Here is a 20,267-nt window from a genome sequence, read left to right on the forward strand (position 1 = left end):
TCTCATCAAAGGTGATCCCTAGCTGTTCTTTCCAGTATTTTCAGAGCTCTTGATGAAATCCTTTGATGGGCATGATGTCTCTAGTTGCTCACTACTTTACCACTTTAGTGCATCAATTGTATTTAATGGAAGAGGTCTGTTTCTGGGAAGCCATGCACCCTTTCGATGTATTGAAAGGACCTGCTGAACCCCAGGTAAAGTAGAACTCTCAGCCTAAAGCAACCCCCTTCCCTTCAAGGTTCGAGGAGGGTTCTCTCCCTTCAAAGGGAGAAGTCCTCATTGCCAGGGTGTGTGGTCAAGTTGCCTCACTTGTGAGTTGGTCCCAAATTATCAACGTGACATTTATAGATGGAGACGTATACAGATTTCGCCCTTGTTGGATTTGCAAGACCCAGGCGACTTTACCTACTGGTTGATTGACCAAATTCTGGTCTATAAAGCACCAGAGTTTATCCATTTACTCTCACAGTCTTTCCATAATTTACCTAAGGTGTGATGTTCATTAATAGTGTATAAGGTGAGGCACCTCCAGTCTTCCCAGTTAGGATGATTAGTGCATTGCTACCTGCCTTTTCTCGGCAGCTTGTAGGACCAAATGCAAGTGTTGAATAGCACCTGAAGACGAGAGATGCGATCCTGTTTTAGAGGCAGTGGTAAGGCCTGAGAAGTAGAAAGGATCTTGGGTAGATTCATCATTTTCAGGGCCCACAATCTGACCCACCGAGGAGAGCATGTGGTGACACCATGATTGAACCCAGCTCCCTCCACTCGCAATAAGGCAGAGAAATTTCTGCAGCTCAGATGCATAGGTTTAGGTTCAACCTAAGACCAAATGGCAGAGTCCATATGTATGCAACAAAAGGGAGTGAAAACCTGTAGTTGCTGCAGAAGTCTTGTGCCTCCGGCCAGTATCAAGCTTTTAGAACTCGGGCAGTTTAACCCAGAAGCCAGTGACTCTCTTAAAACTCATTAACTTAGAAAGGTGCTCTGTCAGAGGACACCACGGGTGTGCTAGAGTTATTAGAACATCATCATTAAATGCCATGAGTTTGAACAAGGCCATTAAGAAGTGCATAACCTTGAGTAAAGGTTATCTGGAATTTTCTGTAAGAGAGATTCCAGGGTGAGCACAAATAGCAGGGGGAGAGACATGACATGTTCCTCTCTGAATCACAACCCGTTTTAAGCACTGCCAATTTAGCCCAGTTCTGGCCAACAATGCTTTGTAGTGACTGCAAAGTGTCTGCCATCATGCTCCAGTCCACCCAGTCAAAGCTTTCTCAGTATCAAGTGAGAGAAGGACAGTGTCTCTCCCTCGATCTCTCACTAAATCATTGAGGTGAGATTTCTTTTTGGTATCACTGCTTGCATTGGTCCCTTGAATGCACCCCGTTTGATCTGTGTGCCTCAGAGATGGCGTCTCCTCATCTAGCTTGCTAACCCAGGCTATTTTGAACATTTTCACATTGATTTTGAGTAATGAAATAGAGCAATATCAGTCGCAGAGAGGGATCCTTGCACAGTTTCACAATTAATTAAATTGCTGCCTTTGACATGTATGGAGTAACCCCTCGGTTCATAAATAAAGCCATGAAATAATATGGTTAACAGGGTGACTAGCTGCAGTGCAAAGATCTTGTAAGAATGATTGAAAAGCTGTCTGTGCCTGGTAATGTGGTCAGCTTTATGTTTCCAATCGTCTTTAGCACTTTTTTATTGGATAGCAAAGCATCTAACTGGTAAGTTTGGGAGGGTCACAGAGATCTAAATATTTATTCATAAGGTGGGTGTCAGAAGCATCTGATGCTTATAGTGCCTGACAAAAGGCTTAGAAAGCTCTAATTTTCTCTTCCTTCATCCCTTAAACCACGCACTCTCCTCTTTAATTTCTGAACCATAGCTGTGCCTCTGGCGTGCTTGCAGCTTACTTGTCAAAATACAAACCAATGATCGGAATAGACCTAGCCTCCCTTGGCTAGCAAAAACTGCTCAAACAAATGTTTAGTACAGTATGAAAACACAATTTATTGTCAATTTGTTGTATCAATATAACAAATCCAGGACTGTTAATTGATACTGTAGGTGCTCAAACAAAAAACGGTGCAGTGAATAGTGACATGAGTGAGTAAAGTGTGCAAGTGCTATATACAATATTGGTACAACTGTAACAAGACTCAAACTTAGAGTACACTGTGTAAATCAATTCCTGAAATAGCAGTCCACATGTAATAAGTTGACGTTTCAACACCAGATGATTGATACAGGGTCATCATCAGGACCAAATGGCTTTACTTTAGAAGTTTCAGGAAAGCAGGTCAAAGAAGAGTCAATTCAATGATCAGTGTCATAACCATTGTCAAAAGATCTGTAAAAAAGCCCTGCCGCGGATGAGCGCTGTCAAAGAAGAACTGCACTGTTCTTCTTCTTCCTTGATCTTTTGACAGTGGTTACGAGTTAGGGTACCTCTGATGTTTTTAAGACTTTGCCATGAAAGGATGGTAAGTGAAAACATGGTAGCTGACCAGGTCAATGTGTTCACAAGGGGTTTTGTATAACAGTGAGAGGATTTGCCCAATTTACAGGTTAAAGGTCGCTGGAGAGTGTTATATTGGTAATGTGTTGGTACGGAGCTAGGGCTGCAGAGGAAAGTGTAGCTTGAAGGGAGAGTCAATACTGTCTGATCATTGGTGGAGATGGGATCTGTGAGAAATAGGGCATGCAGGTTGGAATGTAAAATGTATTGTTGATGTTAATGATGTTAATGTTTTTACCCATGAACTAATTAAAGATTCTCCATCACCGAGACTTTCCAATTATTCACAATGTTTTCTACTCACATTAAGGCTCTAATAATTCATGCTCCCATGTTCTTTAACTACCACCTTTGGTATCTCAAATCATTAAACAAATTAATATTTTAGGTTCAGCCCTGAAATTGTAGTCAAACAGGCTACTAACTCTACCCAGTCTTTAGGGAAATGTAATGAAATTGCAGATCCTTATTTGGTTTTCTACAATGTTCATTAATTTGTTAATCTCAATGCATAGGTAATCTTGGTTAGAATATATAATTCATTTCTTCTTGCATTTAATGGACCGGAGTATCTCTAAATATAAGGTTCCATTCATAAGCTCTATTATTTACTATAGATTGCAAATGCCAGAATCAGTATAGTGTTTTGATTTTTGCTTTAGCAGGACAGAGATCACAACCCCACAAAAAACAGTGTGGGACTATTTGGCAATTAAGGAATGAATGATAGGGGAGTGTCAGAATGGCAAATTTTATTTTATTTTATTTTTAGGACTCTCCCCACATTTGTAGGCCATCTTTGGCTTCCCTTGCCCGGATCATCCATACCTCTTGTAGACCCTTGCTAGTTTAGCTACAGAGACCACCAACCCCTGAAACCAGACTATGACTCAAAAAGGATTTAAGTATCCTCGCTGCCTCTTCCCCAGTTGTGCCTATTGAGGGAAGCATGCACTACTGCTCTCCATGCTACACCTGTTCTTTGTTTGCAGAAAACATGCACTGCCACTGCCTCCCATGCAGCAACTTTTCTGTGTGTGAGTGAAACCTGCACTGCACTCCAATGCATCTGTTCCTTCCTGACTGGAAGGAACCAGTCAGTCAGTTTGGTACCTTCCACTTCGGCCTCCCGCAACCTCATCTGCAGAATTCTGTAAGGATCCTCCCTGAGCCTGATCCTCTTAAATGCATACTTCATCCCCTTAGCCAGCATCATTCGCTCTCACAACATCAACGTCCTCTCCTACACTGACAACACGCAACTCCTTCTCTCCCTCATGGACAAGGCGCCTAGTAACCAGATTAAGTTCAATGCTGCATGACTGAAATCGCCCACTGGATGAAGACCAACTGTTTAAAGCTGAACACCTACAATAGTGAAATCGGGAAGAGCTCTTTCACTGGTGGCCAACAGAGCTTGGACCAACAACCACCCCTACTACCCACGCCAAGAAACTCAGGATCGTCACTGACAGCAAACTCCACATGACCACCCAAGTCAATGTTGTCACCACCTCATGCTTCTATACCCTGAAGATGCTGAGAAAGATTGTTAAATGTCTCCCTATCAATACCCGGAAAACCATCACACACACACCCTTGTCACAAGCAAGCTAGACCACAGAAACACCTTCTATGCCGAGATCAGCAAAACAAACTCAACAGAATGCTGCAGACCATTCAGAATTTGGCAGCCAGAATCTCTCTCAACCTCCCACACAGCACTCACACCACACCAGAAAGTGCTCCACTGGCTCCCTATACACAAATGAGCAGTCAAACTCCTCACCCTCACTTTCAAGGCACTACTTAACACTGGCTCAGCATACCTCAACAATTTCATCTGCTTTCACAAACTTTCCAGAAACCTCCGATCATCCAGACTCATACTTGCACACATCCCACATATACAAAAAAACATCCGGCAGTCGATACGTCTCCTACATCGTTCCTATAGCATGGAACTACATGCCACTACACATAAGCCACTCTTCTTCACTTCTTGAATTCTACAAGAAGCTAAAGACCTGGTTTTTCGAGTACTCTCACTGGTTCACACCTGCTCAGCACCAAGATACCCTCCAGGATCATAGTGCACTCCACAATTCTGCATAACATAACATTGCTGCTACCTATCCCTGTGGGTGTGGGCATGTGAGAGCATGAGCATGAAAAATACACTACTCTTGCCCACTCCACCTATTTTTTGGATGTGTGCATATGCAGATACAGATGGTACTTGTGTATTACCTGTTCTGAGTGTGTGGGAGAAGCTTATACTATTGCTTCTAGTTCTATTCCTGTGCTGGAATCTCACATCAGGAAGTCTAGGTGCCCACAGACCATTTTGAATTTCTGGCAGCTGGCAACTAATAATGTCTTGGATTTACCTGAAACTGGTAATGATTTTTGATAAGGAGTATATTGGCAAGGATGTGTGCTTCCCAGTAACTTGCTATGATGTGCTCTTTCTGGGAATCGTGTTTCTTTACTGGGAACTAGGAAGGATGTGTTTAAACTGATAATTCTTCATGGTTACTGGAAGGGACATAGATGTGATGCACTATTGCAGGGAGATTAGGAGTACAGGGTGAGGGAATTCATACACACCAAAGTGAGATTAGGTGGGCAGGGATAGGAAAAGTGCAGAGAGAAGACAGAAAAATACCCAAAAGGGAGGGAGATGAAGCACATGAACAAGAGCGCAATTCAGGTAAGAAAAAACAAAACCGTGTCTCCAAGACATAAATGCCTGCAAGGCAAAGAGGAGATGGTGCTCCAAACTCACATATGCAAGTGAGGAAGAGGAAGGAAAGAAACCTCAATGGCACACACATAGGCAAGATACAAAGACACCTTAATTACAGCAATCAGTGGCAAAGCCAGAAAGCAACGTGGGCCACACTGCACACATTCACCAAACACTACTCCCTGGACAGTCAGGTCCGTTGGAATGGGCACTTTGCCTGTTCTGTCCTGCAGGACTTTCTGGTTTAAATTATGTTCGCAGACCCACCTCTGGAAAGGTACTGCTTGGGTATCTATTCTAAGGCAAGGAATCTGCGGCTAGAAGTCTCTATCAGATGATCAAGTTACTTACCTTCGGTAACACTTTATCTGGTAGATACTCTAGCCGCAGATTCCTTACCGATCCACCCGTCCTTCCCTCTGTGCAAATGGATTTTAGAGTTAAGGGCTGTTCCCCTTTTTAGGACACTAGTTACACACATCAGGTGTCAGTGTTCTTCGTCGCCCCATGCTTCTGGTGTGGAAAATTGCAAAAAGAAACTGACGTCGGAGCACTGGGGTGGCGTCTATAGAAGCACTGTGCACGTCACTACCGGCTCGGATGACGCCGACGATGCCACATGGAGCCAAACAACGCCACCTACCAGCGCGCAGGGGTGCTGCTCATGAAAAGTTTTCCGAATGCAGTCTGACATCTGGGGATCATTCTAAGGTAAGGAATCTGCAGCTAGATAGAGTATCTACTAGATATGGTTTTAGCAAAAGGTAAGTAATGCACCTGCACTTCATCAGAGTACTAGGAATTGGTTTGGGTATGAAAATAAAGGGGCTTAGGAATCCTTGCTCCTAAAAGGGGAAGAAAAATTATCCATGACCTTGAGTTCACATATTAATTTTTCATTGTTATTTTCAACAAACTTTGGTATTTTAGATTCATCTCTTGCCCTGGCATTAGCAGTTGTATTTTTCTTTTTGGTGAGCAATTGACCACATTACAGAAACATTATTGCCTGGAAAGAGATTACAGAGCAGATGCTCAGGTGAGCAAATTTGTTCAACAAACTGTTTGGGTGAATGGTTAATCTTGCGGATGGTTTGTAGGACAAATCCCATTAAGCTCTGAGAAATTGTATACTTGGTATTGATGAGTTAAAGTCACATATAATCAATATGAATGGTGCAATAGGCCATTTGGCTATATATTGTTTATGCTAAAATCCCCAACACATTGTATCCCTCGAAGTCTGTGTAGGCACTTTATGATGATGGAATTCTCTAGGATTGGAATGCTTTATAGATGCATGAACCTGCCCATTACCTCCCTCACAAAGGAGGCAGCCATGCCTTCATTGTCCTTGTTAGCAAAGTTGAATCAAAGATGGCAGACAACAGATGTAAAACCTCAGACAAAAAACTCCTTCGCATAAAACCAAGGTTGGAGAGTTGACAATGCACGAGAAATTCTTTTTTAGACCGATGACTTCAGTTGTTTAAATAATTATTTGTACTTAATTCGTTTCTTTTGAATACTAATTACATTCCGTCCTAAAACAGTGTGCTAAACTGGTTAAAGAAATCCGGTCAGCTAAGAAAAGCAAAGGAGCAACAAAAGAAGAAAAAGACATAGATCTCCGTGACTTGAGAGAATTTAACAGATCCATAAACAAGATGTTGGTTGAAGCATCGGAAGAATGTCCTGATTTATTGACAGCCCTGGAGTTGTACTTTCAACAGGTATACTGCTTTTCTTTACTATTAAAAACTTGAAATGCCTTGATTACACTTATTTACTATCTGTTTATGCAATATGCAATAAGAAAAAGTTGAAAGAAGTTGATAAAACATGTCAAATAGAGCCATGTGGAATGGATTTGGTCACTGTTAAGAATAGGACAAAAGCAAAACTTTACGATAAGTTGTTAAGTGTGTATGTTAAAATATCAAAACTTGTTTATTCAAGTTGTATGTTACTTGATTGTTTGCTTATAAAATAATGAAAACAAATATGTGTATGCATGAAAAGAAACAAATATGGATGTTATCTGGTAATCAGCAAAGTGAGAGCTCTGCTATAAACTGGTAGGGCTACCACCTCACTTAGCACACAGTTCACAATCCATTAAGAGGTGAGGAACCTGCTGAGTTTCTGCCAGCGGAACCAGGTCTGTCTTTTACAAATTGCAGCTGTAGCAGTTTTTTCTTCACCATAGACCACCATAGACTCCTAGATCAATCGATTTTTCATTCCTTTCCCGTCCAATTAGTTTACTTGAGGTTGCTCCTAACTGTATTTAAAATATTTCAGTTCAGATATGTTTTGGGATGTCATGTCAGCTAGTATACATTGTACTCAAAATTGTTGAAACTATTTGAATGTTCCTGCAGGTTAGGAGTTTCCTTTTTTGAATCAGCGACTGTTCATTGAAATGGGGACCATGCTCTTTTGAGACAGAAACCTGCCAAAGCAATTAGTTCAGGTCTTGTTTTTGATTAGCCCATTGAAATGTATACCAGGCATTTCATTCTTTAAACTGTATTTCTTTTGCGGTCTATGACTCTTTTCTTTGACTGAAGGTTTTTGTCAATCATCCTTTATTATATATTTCAAATCAAGTACAATGTAGAAGAAGAAAGTGACTTAAACATGAAAATTAATTAAATGAGACTGCAGTAAAGAGAACACATACTACGTTATAAAAGCAAGTAACAGCCAAGGCGGAACTAAGAGTCCAAAGAAAAAACAAAGAGAGACTAATTGATACAGAGTCAACCATTCGGCACATGAGGAACATATAAAACAGTACAATATCATAAACATGAACCAATCTGACCTGAGAGGTGGAGTACAACTTCATGAGGCCCTAGCATGGTGTCACATCGGCTCCGGGCAGTGCTTCCACTGATGGAAGAGGGAGCAAGGGGGAGAAGCAGCAGGGATAGTCAGCAAGGTTGGTGTCAGAGAAAGGGGGACCATATGTCCTCGAAAAGGTCTAGTTAGCCCTGAAAGCAGTAAATGGTCTGATCGTGGAAGGTGGCAACCACCATGACACTCATCCAGTCCATGTGCATCGGAGGAAAGTGTTGTTTCATCTTCTTAAAATGGCCATGGTGGCCACCGAGAGTGCTGTGTCTATCCACTGCTTGGTGTGACAGGTAATCTCTTGTAAAGCCATGAAGAAAGATTCATTCCTGATTGAGATGCAGAGTCTCAAAGCATTGGGAGTGTTCATGGCGTCTATAACTTGGGTCCAGTTGCTTTGGAGGGAGTCACAGACATAGATCAGGTGTTCAAAATATCCTTGGATATGCAGGCCGCGTTGGGGACCAGGTTGACTCAACACAGTCTCTACCGGGACCAATATTAATCCTGGAGGAGTTTGAAGAAACCTCGCTTTAGGCACGCCTCTCATAGACTGCTATTGTGGGTGTTTGGGAGTTCCTTCCAGTCCTCATCTGGGTAGTTTTTGGCTAGCTACCACACCACTTATCCTTCAGAAGCAATCAGAGGGATCTTGTTTTATACAGTCTTGAGACAACTCCAATATAGGAGCTCCTGAGGTGTAAATAGTCATGGCAGAGGACCTAGGGAGTGCGAGTGGCAGCGGCTGCAGTTTTGCTGGTAGCGCCAACATTGACTTGCGTTGAGGTGAAATTCCTCCTGGCAAGAGGGAAACAATTTGAAGGTCCCACTGTGAAGCAGTTGGCCCACTTTAAGGATTCATTGGTGAGCCAAGTCCCCAGTAAATTGGCGCTCCACCTATTCTAAATGCTTTGTTGTCCCATATTTGGGCCTTCTTGTGTAAATAAGCGTGTACGTTAAGATTTTTGTGTGTTACGTCCCAGACCTGAACCGTCTTCTGTAGTAGAGTATTAGAGGTGCATTCACCCGGGGCTAGGGCTTTGTATAGAAGGTCAGGGTTGAACGGGCTGTCCAAGAGTCCCTGTTCTATCAGGACCCAGTTTAAAGAGTCCAAGGCAGGGTTTCTGTCCATCCCAGACGTAATCCTTGATCATCTTATTCAATTTGAGAAGTAGGTGTCTCAGGACACCCACCGGGATCATTCCAAAAAAGGAACTGAAACATGGCACTGTGACCATTTTGATCGTCTGGATGCAATCCCAAAGAGATAAGCGTAAATGGGACCACTCCTTAAAATCCAAAGCTGTGGTGTTTAGCGGAAAGTCCATAGATGAGAATGTCTCTCTCATTTCTTTGCACCGATGTTTCACTCGTCTCAAACTTTAGGGCCTGATTCACAAGATTATTGCTATGAGTAAGCGCATCTTGTACTCCTTGCTTACTACTGAATTCCAAGACTAAGTCAGGAGTACTATAAGAGTAAATCACAGCAAAATCTTTGTGTATGGGGCCCTCAAACAATTTAATGGACATTGTGGTTTCTCTGAAGGAGCATCCTCACAGTTGAACCAGTCATTTCAATCTCCTAAGCGGAGAGTACTTCAACGCAAAGGCACAACACATATAAATTGTTTGAAGCGTTGAACGGTTCCGCGCCCTCCCTTCATATTGTCTTTCCAAATGCTAAAAAATGATACCATGTATTATATGAACAGATTTTTTATTAACTATTTCTCACGTTATGCAACATAGCAAGGGCCCCATGATTCTGAGTATGTTCATATAGCATCACCATACAAAGTGTCCATGTAGCAGAGAAAGTAACACAAAGTAAACATTGTAAGCACATTCCGAATCATCCCACAAATGGACTGTTGGTCACAAGGCAGTGAGTACGATTTTTGTGGTTTTAGAGATTCCTCAAGTGGACCTTTGTCAGTCACCACAAAAAATTATTTGCTTTATGGAATTTTTGAGAAGGAGAGCTTTAGGGCTACCTTTCTAGCTAGCTGGTTATCTGAACTGTCCTCCATGATTTCTTGGATGCCCCTCTTGCTAGTGGTCCTGAGGCTGGTGGGGTAATCAACGATACGTGATGTATCGCGTTTCAGACATTCTGATTCACAGTCAGTAGATGTTGTGAAAGGTGTTCCACCTGGCCTTCAGCTGCCCACCTGCTCACTTGAAAGGTGAATGAGAAAGGTCATGATGTTTCTGAGGATGTCTTTTGTATGACATTGGCAGTAAGTTATAAACATTTCTGATTGCCTTGTGCCTGTCAATGATTAGATTTCCGTCAATAGCTTGTCTCAAAACATTATCAAAGAGGTTTTGTGCCTGACCATGGATATGTCATGGTCCTTCAAGTGATGAGAACATGAGGTTTCTAGTTACTTTAGCATGCTAATGATATAGTTTTCTGCTTGTTAAATATAACAGGTTGTTTACCCTGCATACAGGCTTTTATAGCCTTTAAAGTGAAATTGGTAGTATCACCTTTCTTCGTTGTTTATTTTCAGCCTGCTTATTTCCATGATATAACGCTTGTAGATACAAAGGTAGTGGTCTGTACAAGATAATTAAACTTACTCTTGAATCCTGGCTCAGTCCCAGCTTTGTTGATAGCCTGGCACTTGCTGCTAGTATAATGTTGTGTGTGTTGATACTTTTCATACTAGTATGGCGCCATGAGCTCCATGCCCTCCACCCCATCCAGTACATAGGTGCAACCCTGTCGGTTACCTTTTTTCTCTGGATGTTGTGGATTTGAAACTGTTTCTCTTGTCATCATTGAATTAATAACATAGGCCTAGCACTGATGCTCTTGATCTTTTTGGGTATTTTGTTTTTCATTGCTACTTTTCCCATCCATCCTCTTCTTCCTTTAGCTCCGCTCCGCCCCTACTGTAAGACTTTTCCCGATCCTTGCGGTACAGGCACAACCTTACACTTGCAAAGGCGGCAGTGTGAGAACTGAGCCAAGATACAATACAACACAATTATAATTTTTGCAACAAAGATGAGAATGTCAAAGAAGGATTTATTTTATGAAGTACATTCATTTAATAATACTATAAAATACAGAAAAAATGTAGCAAAAATAATACCTAAATGATGAAAAGCTCACCCAAATATGACAATGCAAGAGGGTCCAGCAGGAGCAAAGTTAAGTGTCTCAGTGTGCAGGGATTGAAGTTATGAAAGTGTGAAAATATACTTATTTCCCAGGTTAGGGATAGGTTCTGCTAGTCCCTTGCAAAATGAATATCTCATGGAATGGTGGATCTATCAACTGTGAGTCACCAGCCTCACGGTAAAAGTGTCAGACCTTGCAACTGATTGGAGATAGTAGACAGCTGTCTGAACCATCTGGGGAGAGAATGTGGCCAAACAGCTAGGGCTGTTGACCTGGGAGCTGGGGAACCGGGTTCAAGTCTCAGCAGGGACACTCAACAATCTGTGATGCTGGGCAAATCACGTAATCTCCCCATGCCTAACAAAAACGAATGTGTCTGTCTGTAATGAAACTGGTGCTCATGTAAAGTGCTCTGATACCTTCGGGTCTAGTTCGCGCTATATAAAACTGCCCCCCCACCCCACCGCCCAAAAAAAAACACATGGGGACAGTTTGTCTGTAAGCTAGCTCAAAGGCACACTGGCACACCCTTGGAACAGAAAGACCACCTTTGAGGTTGCAGAATGTGGCTAGCAGGTAATCCAATTGGTGCTGTACATCTACACTGCAATCCAGTGTTAAAGGGTGCTCAGATGTGCCTCAGAGATTTGTTTCTGGTAACCAGGCCCTTTTAGGCTGGAGATGGACCCTTGCTCACAATAAACCACACCAAGTGGAGCTTGTGGGTTGTATGAAAGGACAAGTGGGAGAGGGCTCAAAAATAAATAAAGGCACAAATGCAAAGGTTGATATAGTGAGCGATTGTGCCCGCCAAGTGTATTCACCATGAAGTTCAGTGTTACTTGTAGGTTATAGTTTCTTGGGCACTCATCCTCCAGCTGAAGGGTAGAGAGTGCTTCTTAGGATTCTCTGTCCATGTCAAAGGACTCTAGAATGGCTGGGTGCTTACACACAGCATTGTCAGCAACAGCCCTGGCTAGCAGAGCTTCAGCAGGGTTTCAGGTTTAGAGTTGTCCTTGAGGAAATGCCTAATCATACATGCTCCACATTCAGGAAGCACTACAGCAGGGTATTTGCAAGAAGATTTGGTGTAGATCTTTGCTATGCTGAAGAGAAGCTCCAGCTTGGATTTACATCCCTTGGCATTTGGACAGCACCCTACTCCCAGTAACTGCCAGTACATTCTGGAAGTTTGTGTTTCCAACCAACCCGGTTTGTGGAGAAGCACATTTAGAAAGGGCAACAGCTATGTATCTTCTCCCAGAAGGGCAGCTTGGTTTGGGTTGGTGCCTAAGTGACACTGTGCAATTGCATTCTCCATGGGTAACTACCTTATTTATATATTCTGTTCAGAAAGGACTTAGAAACAAAGGATCCATAGGGGAAGGATATGCAGAGGAGCCTTTCTTCATCTTGTGCTCACGGTTTCACCTTGAAAAAGTACACTTTGTCATCTTAGTGTAACACTAATGATAGGTGCTCTGAAGGTAATTGTGAAAGAGCCTCGTTTGCCATAGGTATCCAGACTTAATTTACATGGAGAGGCCAGAGGTCGTGAACACTGGATATAAGTAGTGCGCCTAAAATATTAGTAAATGCCACCAGCAGCCAGGGCCTTGGCAAGTGGTTTAGGAGGAACTTACCATCTTGAGACTACAGGATGGGTCTCCCCAGTCATAACGCACACCAAAGGTGCGCCATAGAGATTCGCATCAGCAGCTTAAGATATTGTTTGTGATTTGGGTCCATGAAAATAAAAAAAACTATTATGGACAAAGCAAAAAGGACAGGGATGTATCATCTTCACAGATTCCAGGTGACTTTCATCATTACAGCTACTGTGGTCAATATGTAGCTCAGCACATGTAATTCCCAATCAAGCCAACAGGACACATCTGCTACAGATCTACTGATGACACACACACATGATCCTCTAAGTCTCCAAAACCCCATCACATTCACCAATGTTTGAGTGGATGCCAACTCAAAGTCAACCTCTAGGTCTCTCAGAGTCATCTCAAGCTAAACTTAAACATGACAAAGAAGCTGAAACGTAGTTTTCCATCATTTCCATCATCACCCTTTCCTTAGTCTTCTGCCCTTTCAATATGATAAAGAAATTGGGTATCCACAGGGAACCAATCTTGCCCTGGTGCCTTAAGTGGTTCCTTCTTTCACAAAATAACTTAAGACAGGTGTTTTAATTCCTTGCTTTTTCCCAAAGTGCTGTATTACTATTTTGCAAGCAAAGACTCATCAAACAGATTTGGGTCTCTCAGCCTAGATATTGTGCTGACGTACCTAGTCCTCTTCACATGACCACTGTAAAATCTTACAAAGCACGTTGAGGGTTGGACAGCGGTCAATACCCCTTAATGTACAATAGCTAACCCCCACACAAAACTCTTCAAAGGTATCCCTAAATATCCCAAAGGTATCCCTAAATTATCCTAATCTCAACCCTTGCATGGACCAAGCTCAAGACTTGCTGTTTGGCTGGAGCTGGGCAATGCAATGACCAGCAATTTAAAAGACACAATTAAAAGAAAAAACAATGTTAAGTTAAAGCCAATTTCATTATATATATATATATATATATATATATATATATATATATATATATATTCACTGAAAAAACCATAGGTTTCACACATGTTATAGTTAGCTGTACATTTTACTGATAAAAAACCAATGAAATTCCCCCGTTATAGTTACTGTAGGCAACTATAACTCACGCGACCACAATCCTCTGCTGATGCTAATACTGTATTTAGACACTTATTTGCCCATGTCTTCTTCCATTAAATTTTAGCTATACATATATTACAAATATTTTTTTTTCATAAAGACACATATGTCATCAGCAGAGGATTACGGTCGCGTGAGTTATAGTTGCCTACAGTAACTATAACGGGGGAATTTCATTGGTTTTTTATCAGTAAAATGTACAGCTAACTATAACGTGTGAAACCTATGGTTTTTTCAGTGAATTTGCAAGGTTTTTTAAATGCTAATTCCTAACTATAACGTGTGTGAAACCTATGGTTTTTTCAGTGAATTTGTACGGTTTTTTAAATGCTAACTTACTTTGCGCCATTTGTGGCATGCGCGCCCACTTAACGCAGTTCGTTCCGTGCGCGCACGGTGCGCTTGGCGCACCGCGCGCCCACTTTACGCAGTTAGTGCCATGCACGCATGGTGGTCACGCGGTGCGCTGCGCGCACCGCGTGCCCACATTATGCGAGATGGGCCATGTACGCACGATGCGCTTCGCGCACCGTGCGCACGTGGGGGACATATTATGCGCATCGTTGTGAAATGTTTTGTTTATTAATTTCAATTATTTCATACGCCATGCACAAATGGTGCCCTTCGGGCACCATTTGCACATGGGGTGGGGAGAGTGTGGATACTTTTTAAAAAAAAAAAAATTTTTTACCGTACGCGTACGGTAAGCGTAATCGGCGATTTTTCAACAAAAAAAAAAATTTTTTTTTGGCCTTGTGGGTTGTTTGGGGGCCCGTATATCATTGCTGGGTGATTATTATTTCAATATACTGCCCCATTACCCATTTTTGGGCTTCATTTATGCTGCCCTATTCAGAGTGCGAGAGAGAAAATGGCGGCCGCCGCTTCCTGGTTTCGGCCGATTCGAATGTTTACTAAGATCTAAGAGCCAATCAGAATCGCGCACGTCACCGTACGCGTACGGTAAGCGCACCGTAAGCGCACCGTAAGCTGGCTCAGATATATATATTGATTTAAAGGCTATTTTCTCAGAATCTACTGAACAGATTTACACCAAACCTACAAAAGGCACTTCCTTGACCTGAGGACTACCTCTCTGCCAAATTTCAAGTAATTCTGTTCAGCCGTTCGGGCTGTAGCTGTGTCTAAAGGTCCTATGGAAAAATGCATGGGAAAAACGCGTTTTGGGACCCCCTTTTATCTCAGCCCCCGCTTGAAGAAACCCCCCGAGACTTTCACGGTAGGAGCGGAGCGTAGCGCCCCACCTATTTTGAAAAATTCGCGAGGATTCGTCGACCGGCGCAAAAGTTATTCAAAATAGAATGTTGCGGATTTCCTATGGAAACGTGGTCCTAACTATAACTACCTAGGTAATATATATATATATATATATATATATATACAAAAAAGAAGCAGAGAACTCTGGGTAGTTCTCAAGTTTAGGTGGAAAGCAGCTCCTGTATGGAGCACTCTCAACACCAGCGACACTCTAGATCTGCTCACCTCAAATGTCTGTTTTTCTATCAAAATCTTTAAGCATAGGATGAGCACAGTGCCATCCACGCCGAGGTAGAAAAGGACAAAGTCTTTTGCCATTTGTACAGCAAAGTCTTTAAGCATAGGACTAGCACAGTGCTGTCCTTGCCGAGCTGTAAAATGACAAAAGCCAATTACCACTCCAGGCACAGTATTACAGCTTTGAGTTGGTAAAATACCAATCAAGCCAACCTGAAATGAGTAAAAGCAACCCCTGACACAGTGTTTCGCTCTAATTAGAGCTCTTCAGAGAGGTATAGCTTTGTCCAGACACAAGGGAGCACCCAGTATAAGTCAAAGAAATACCCTTTCAGGCATAGAGTGACGAATAAATTATGCAAAAAAGAAGCAGAGAACTCTGGGTAGTTCTCAAGTTTAGGTGGAAAGCAGCTCCTGTATGGAGCACTCTCAACACCAGCGACACTCTAGATCTGCTCACCTCAAATGTCTGTTTTTCTATCAAAATCTTTAAGCATAGGATGAGCACAGTGCCATCCACGCCGAGATAGAAAAGGACAAAGTCTTTTGCCATTTGTACAGCAAAGTCTTTAAGCATAGGACTAGCACAGTGCTGTCCTTGCCGAGCTGTAAAATGACAAAAGCCAATTACCACTCCAGGCACAGTATTACAGCTTTGAGTTGGTAAAATACCAATCAAGCCAACCTGAAATGAGTAAAAGCAACCCCTGACACAGTGTTTCGCTCTAATTAGAGCTCTTCAGAGAGGTATAGCTTTGTCCAGACACAAGAGAGCACCCAGTATAAGTCAAAGAAATACCCTTTCAGGCATAGAGTGACGAATAAATTATGCAAAAAAGAAGCAGAGAACTCTGGGTAGTTCTCAAGTTTAGGTGGAAAGCAGCTCCTGTATGGAGCACTCTCAACACCAGCGACACTCTAGATCTGCTCACCTCAAATGTCTGTTTTTCTATCAAAATCTTTAAGCATAGGATGAGCACAGTGCCATCCACGCCGAGATAGAAAAGGACAAAGTCTTTTGCCATTTGTACAGCAAAGTCTTTAAGCATAGGACTAGCACAGTGCTGTCCTTGCCGAGCTGTAAAATGACAAAAGCCAATTACCACTCCAGGCACAGTATTACAGCTTTGAGTTGGTAAAATACCAATCAAGCCAACCTGAAATGAGTAAAAGCAACCCCTGACACAGTGTTTCGCTCTAATTACAGCTCTTCAGAGAGGTATAGCTTTGTCCAGACACAAGGGAGCACCCAGTATAAGTCAAAGAAATACCCTTTCAGGCATAGAGTGACGAATAAATTATGCAAAAAAGAAGCAGAGAACTCTGGGTAGTTCTCAAGTTTAGGTGGAAAGCAGCTCCTGTATGGAGCACTCTCAACACCAGCGACACTCTAGATCTGCTCACCTCAAATGTCTGTTTTTCTATCAAAATCTTTAAGCATAGGATGAGCACAGTGCCATCCACGCCGAGATAGAAAAGGACAAAGTCTTTTGCCATTTGTACAGCAAAGTCTTTAAGCATAGGACTAGCACAGTGCTGTCCTTGCCGAGCTGTAAAATGACAAAAGCCAATTACCACTCCAGGCACAGTATTACAGCTTTGAGTTGGTAAAATACCAATCAAGCCAACCTGAAATGAGTAAAAGCAACCCCTGACACAGTGTTTCGCTCTAATTAGAGCTCTTCAGAGAGGTATAGCTTTGTCCAGACACAAGGGAGCACCCAGTATAAGTCAAAGAAATACCCTTTCAGGCATAGAGTGACGAATAAATTATGCAAAAAAGAAGCAGAGAACTCTGGGTAGTTCTCAAGTTTAGGTGGAAAGCAGCTTCTGTATGGAGCACTCTCAACACCAGCGACACTCTAGATCTGCTCACCTCAAATGTCTGTTTTTCTATCAAAGTCTTTAAGCATAGGATGAGCACAGTGCCATCCACGCCGAGATAGAAAAGGACAAAGTCTTTTGCCATTTGTACAGCAAAGTCTTTAAGCATAGGACTAGCACAGTGCTGTCCTTGCCGAGCTGTAAAATGACAAAATCCAATTACCACTCCAGGCACAGTATTACAGCTTTGAGTTGGTAAAATACCAATCAAGCCAACCTGAAATGAGTAAAAGCAACCCCTGACACAGTGTTTCGCTCTAATTAGAGCTCTTCAGAGAGGTATAGCTTTGTCCAGACACAAGGGAGCACCCAGTATAAGTCAAAGAAATACCCTTTCAGGCATAGAGTGACGAATAAATTATGCAAAAAAGAAGCAGAGAACTCTGGGTAGTTCTCAAGTTTAGGTGGAAAGCAGCTCCTGTATGGAGCACTCTCAACACCAGCGACACTCTAGATCTGCTCACCTCAAATGTCTGTTTTTCTATCAAAATCTTTAAGCATAGGATGAGCACAGTGCCATCCACGCCGAGATAGAAAAGGACAAAGTCTTTTGCCATTTGTACAGCAAAGTCTTTAAGCATAGGACTAGCACAGTGCTGTCCTTGCCGAGCTGTAAAATGACAAAAGCCAATTACCACTCCAGGCACAGTATTACAGCTTTGAGTTGGTAAAATACCAATCAAGCCAACCTGAAATGAGTAAAAGCAACCCCTGACACAGTGTTTCGCTCTAATTAGAGCTCTTCAGAGAGGTATAGCTTTGTCCAGACACAAGGGAGCACCCAGTATAAGTCAAAGAAATACCCTTTCAGGCATAGAGTGATGAATAAATTATGCAAAAAAGAAGCAGAGAACTCTGGGTAGTTCTCAAGTTTAGGTGGAAAGCAGCTCCTGTATGGAGCACTCTCAACACCAGCGACACTCTAGATCTGCTCACCTCAAATGTCTGTTTTTCTATCAAAATCTTTAAGCATAGGATGAGCACAGTGCCATCCATGCCGAGATAGAAAAGGACAAAGTCTTTTGCCATTTGTACAGCAAAGTCTTTAAGCATAGGACTAGCACAGTGCTCCTCCTTGCCGAGCTGTAAAATGACAAAAGCCAATTACCACTCCAGGCACAGTATTTCAGCTTTGAGTTGGTAAAATACCAATCAAGCCAACCTGAAATGAGTAAAAGCAACCCCTGACACAGTGTTTCGCTCTAATTAGAGCTCTTCAGAGAGGTATAGCTTTGTCCAGACACAAGGGAGCACCCAGTATAAGTCAAAGAAATACCCTTTCAGGCATAGAGTGACGAATAAATTATGCAAAAAAGAAGCAGAGAACTCTGGGTAGTTCTCAAGTTTAGGTGGAAAGCAGCTCCTGTATGGAGCACTCTCAACACCAGCGACACTCTAGATCTGCTCACCTCAAATGTCTGTTTTTCTATCAAAATCTTTAAGCATAGGATGAGCACAGTGCCATCCACGCCGAGGTAGAAAAGGACAAAGTCTTTTGCCATTTGTACAGCAAAGTCTTTAAGCATAGGACTAGCACAGTGCTGTCCTTGCCGAGCTGTAAAATGACAAAAGCCAATTACCACTCCAGGCACAGTATTACAGCTTTGAGTTGGTAAAATACCAATCAAGCCAACCTGAAATGAGTAAAAGCAACCCCTGACACAGTGTTTCGCTCTAATTAGAGCTCTTCAGAGAGGTATAGCTTTGTCCAGACACAAGGGAGCACCCAGTATAAGTCAAAGAAATACCCTTTCAGGCATAGAGTGACGAATAAATTATGCAAAAAAGAAGCAGAGAACTCTGGGTAGTTCTCAAGTTTAGGTGGAAAGCAGCTCCTGTATGGAGCACTCTCAACACCAGCGACACTCTAGATCTGCTCACCTCAAATGTCTGTTTTTCTATCAAAATCTTTAAGCATAGGATGAGCACAGTGCCATCCACGCCGAGATAGAAAAGGACAAAGTCTTTTGCCATTTGTACAGCAAAGTCTTTAAGCATAGGACTAGCACAGTGCTGTCCTTGCCGAGCTGTAAAATGACAAAAGCCAATTACCACTCCAGGCACAGTATTACAGCTTTGAGTTGGTAAAATACCAATCAAGCCAACCTGAAATGAGTAAAAGCAACCCCTGACACAGTGTTTCGCTCTAATTAGAGCTCTTCAGAGAGGTATAGCTTTGTCCAGACACAAGAGAGCACCCAGTATAAGTCAAAGAAATACCCTTTCAGGCATAGAGTGACGAATAAATTATGCAAAAAAGAAGCAGAGAACTCTGGGTAGTTCTCAAGTTTAGGTGGAAAGCAGCTCCTGTATGGAGCACTCTCAACACCAGCGACACTCTAGATCTGCTCACCTCAAATGTCTGTTTTTCTATCAAAATCTTTAAGCATAGGATGAGCACAGTGCCATCCACGCCGAGATAGAAAATGACAAAGTCTTTTGCCATTTGTACAGCAAAGTCTTTAAGCATAGGACTAGCACAGTGCTGTCCTTGCCGAGCTGTAAAATGACAAAAGCCAATTACCACTCCAGGCACAGTATTACAGCTTTGAGTTGGTAAAATACCAATCAAGCCAACCTGAAATGAGTAAAAGCAACCCCTGACACAGTGTTTCGCTCTAATTACAGCTCTTCAGAGAGGTATAGCTTTGTCCAGACACAAGGGAGCACCCAGTATAAGTCAAAGAAATACCCTTTCAGGCATAGAGTGACGAATAAATTATGCAAAAAAGAAGCAGAGAACTCTGGGTAGTTCTCAAGTTTAGGTGGAAAGCAGCTCCTGTATGGAGCACTCTCAACACCAGCGACACTCTAGATCTGCTCACCTCAAATGTCTGTTTTTC

General features: G+C 42.3%; 1 protein-coding gene across 1 annotated transcript in view; it reads left to right on the forward strand.

The window, feature by feature from the left end:
• Positions 1-20,267, forward strand: part of CCDC39 (coiled-coil domain 39 molecular ruler complex subunit) — a 297,469-nt gene that overhangs the window by 179,841 nt on the left and 97,361 nt on the right. Inside the window, exon 18 of the mRNA XM_085635382.1 lies at positions 6,836-7,015. Coding sequence (XP_085491508.1) covers positions 6,836-7,015 — 180 coding nt within the window. The remainder of the gene's footprint in view (positions 1-6,835; positions 7,016-20,267) is intronic.

Source organism: Triturus cristatus, chromosome 11 (assembly GCF_964204655.1).
Source record: "Triturus cristatus chromosome 11, aTriCri1.1, whole genome shotgun sequence".
Taxonomy (NCBI): Eukaryota; Metazoa; Chordata; class Amphibia; order Caudata; family Salamandridae; genus Triturus; species Triturus cristatus.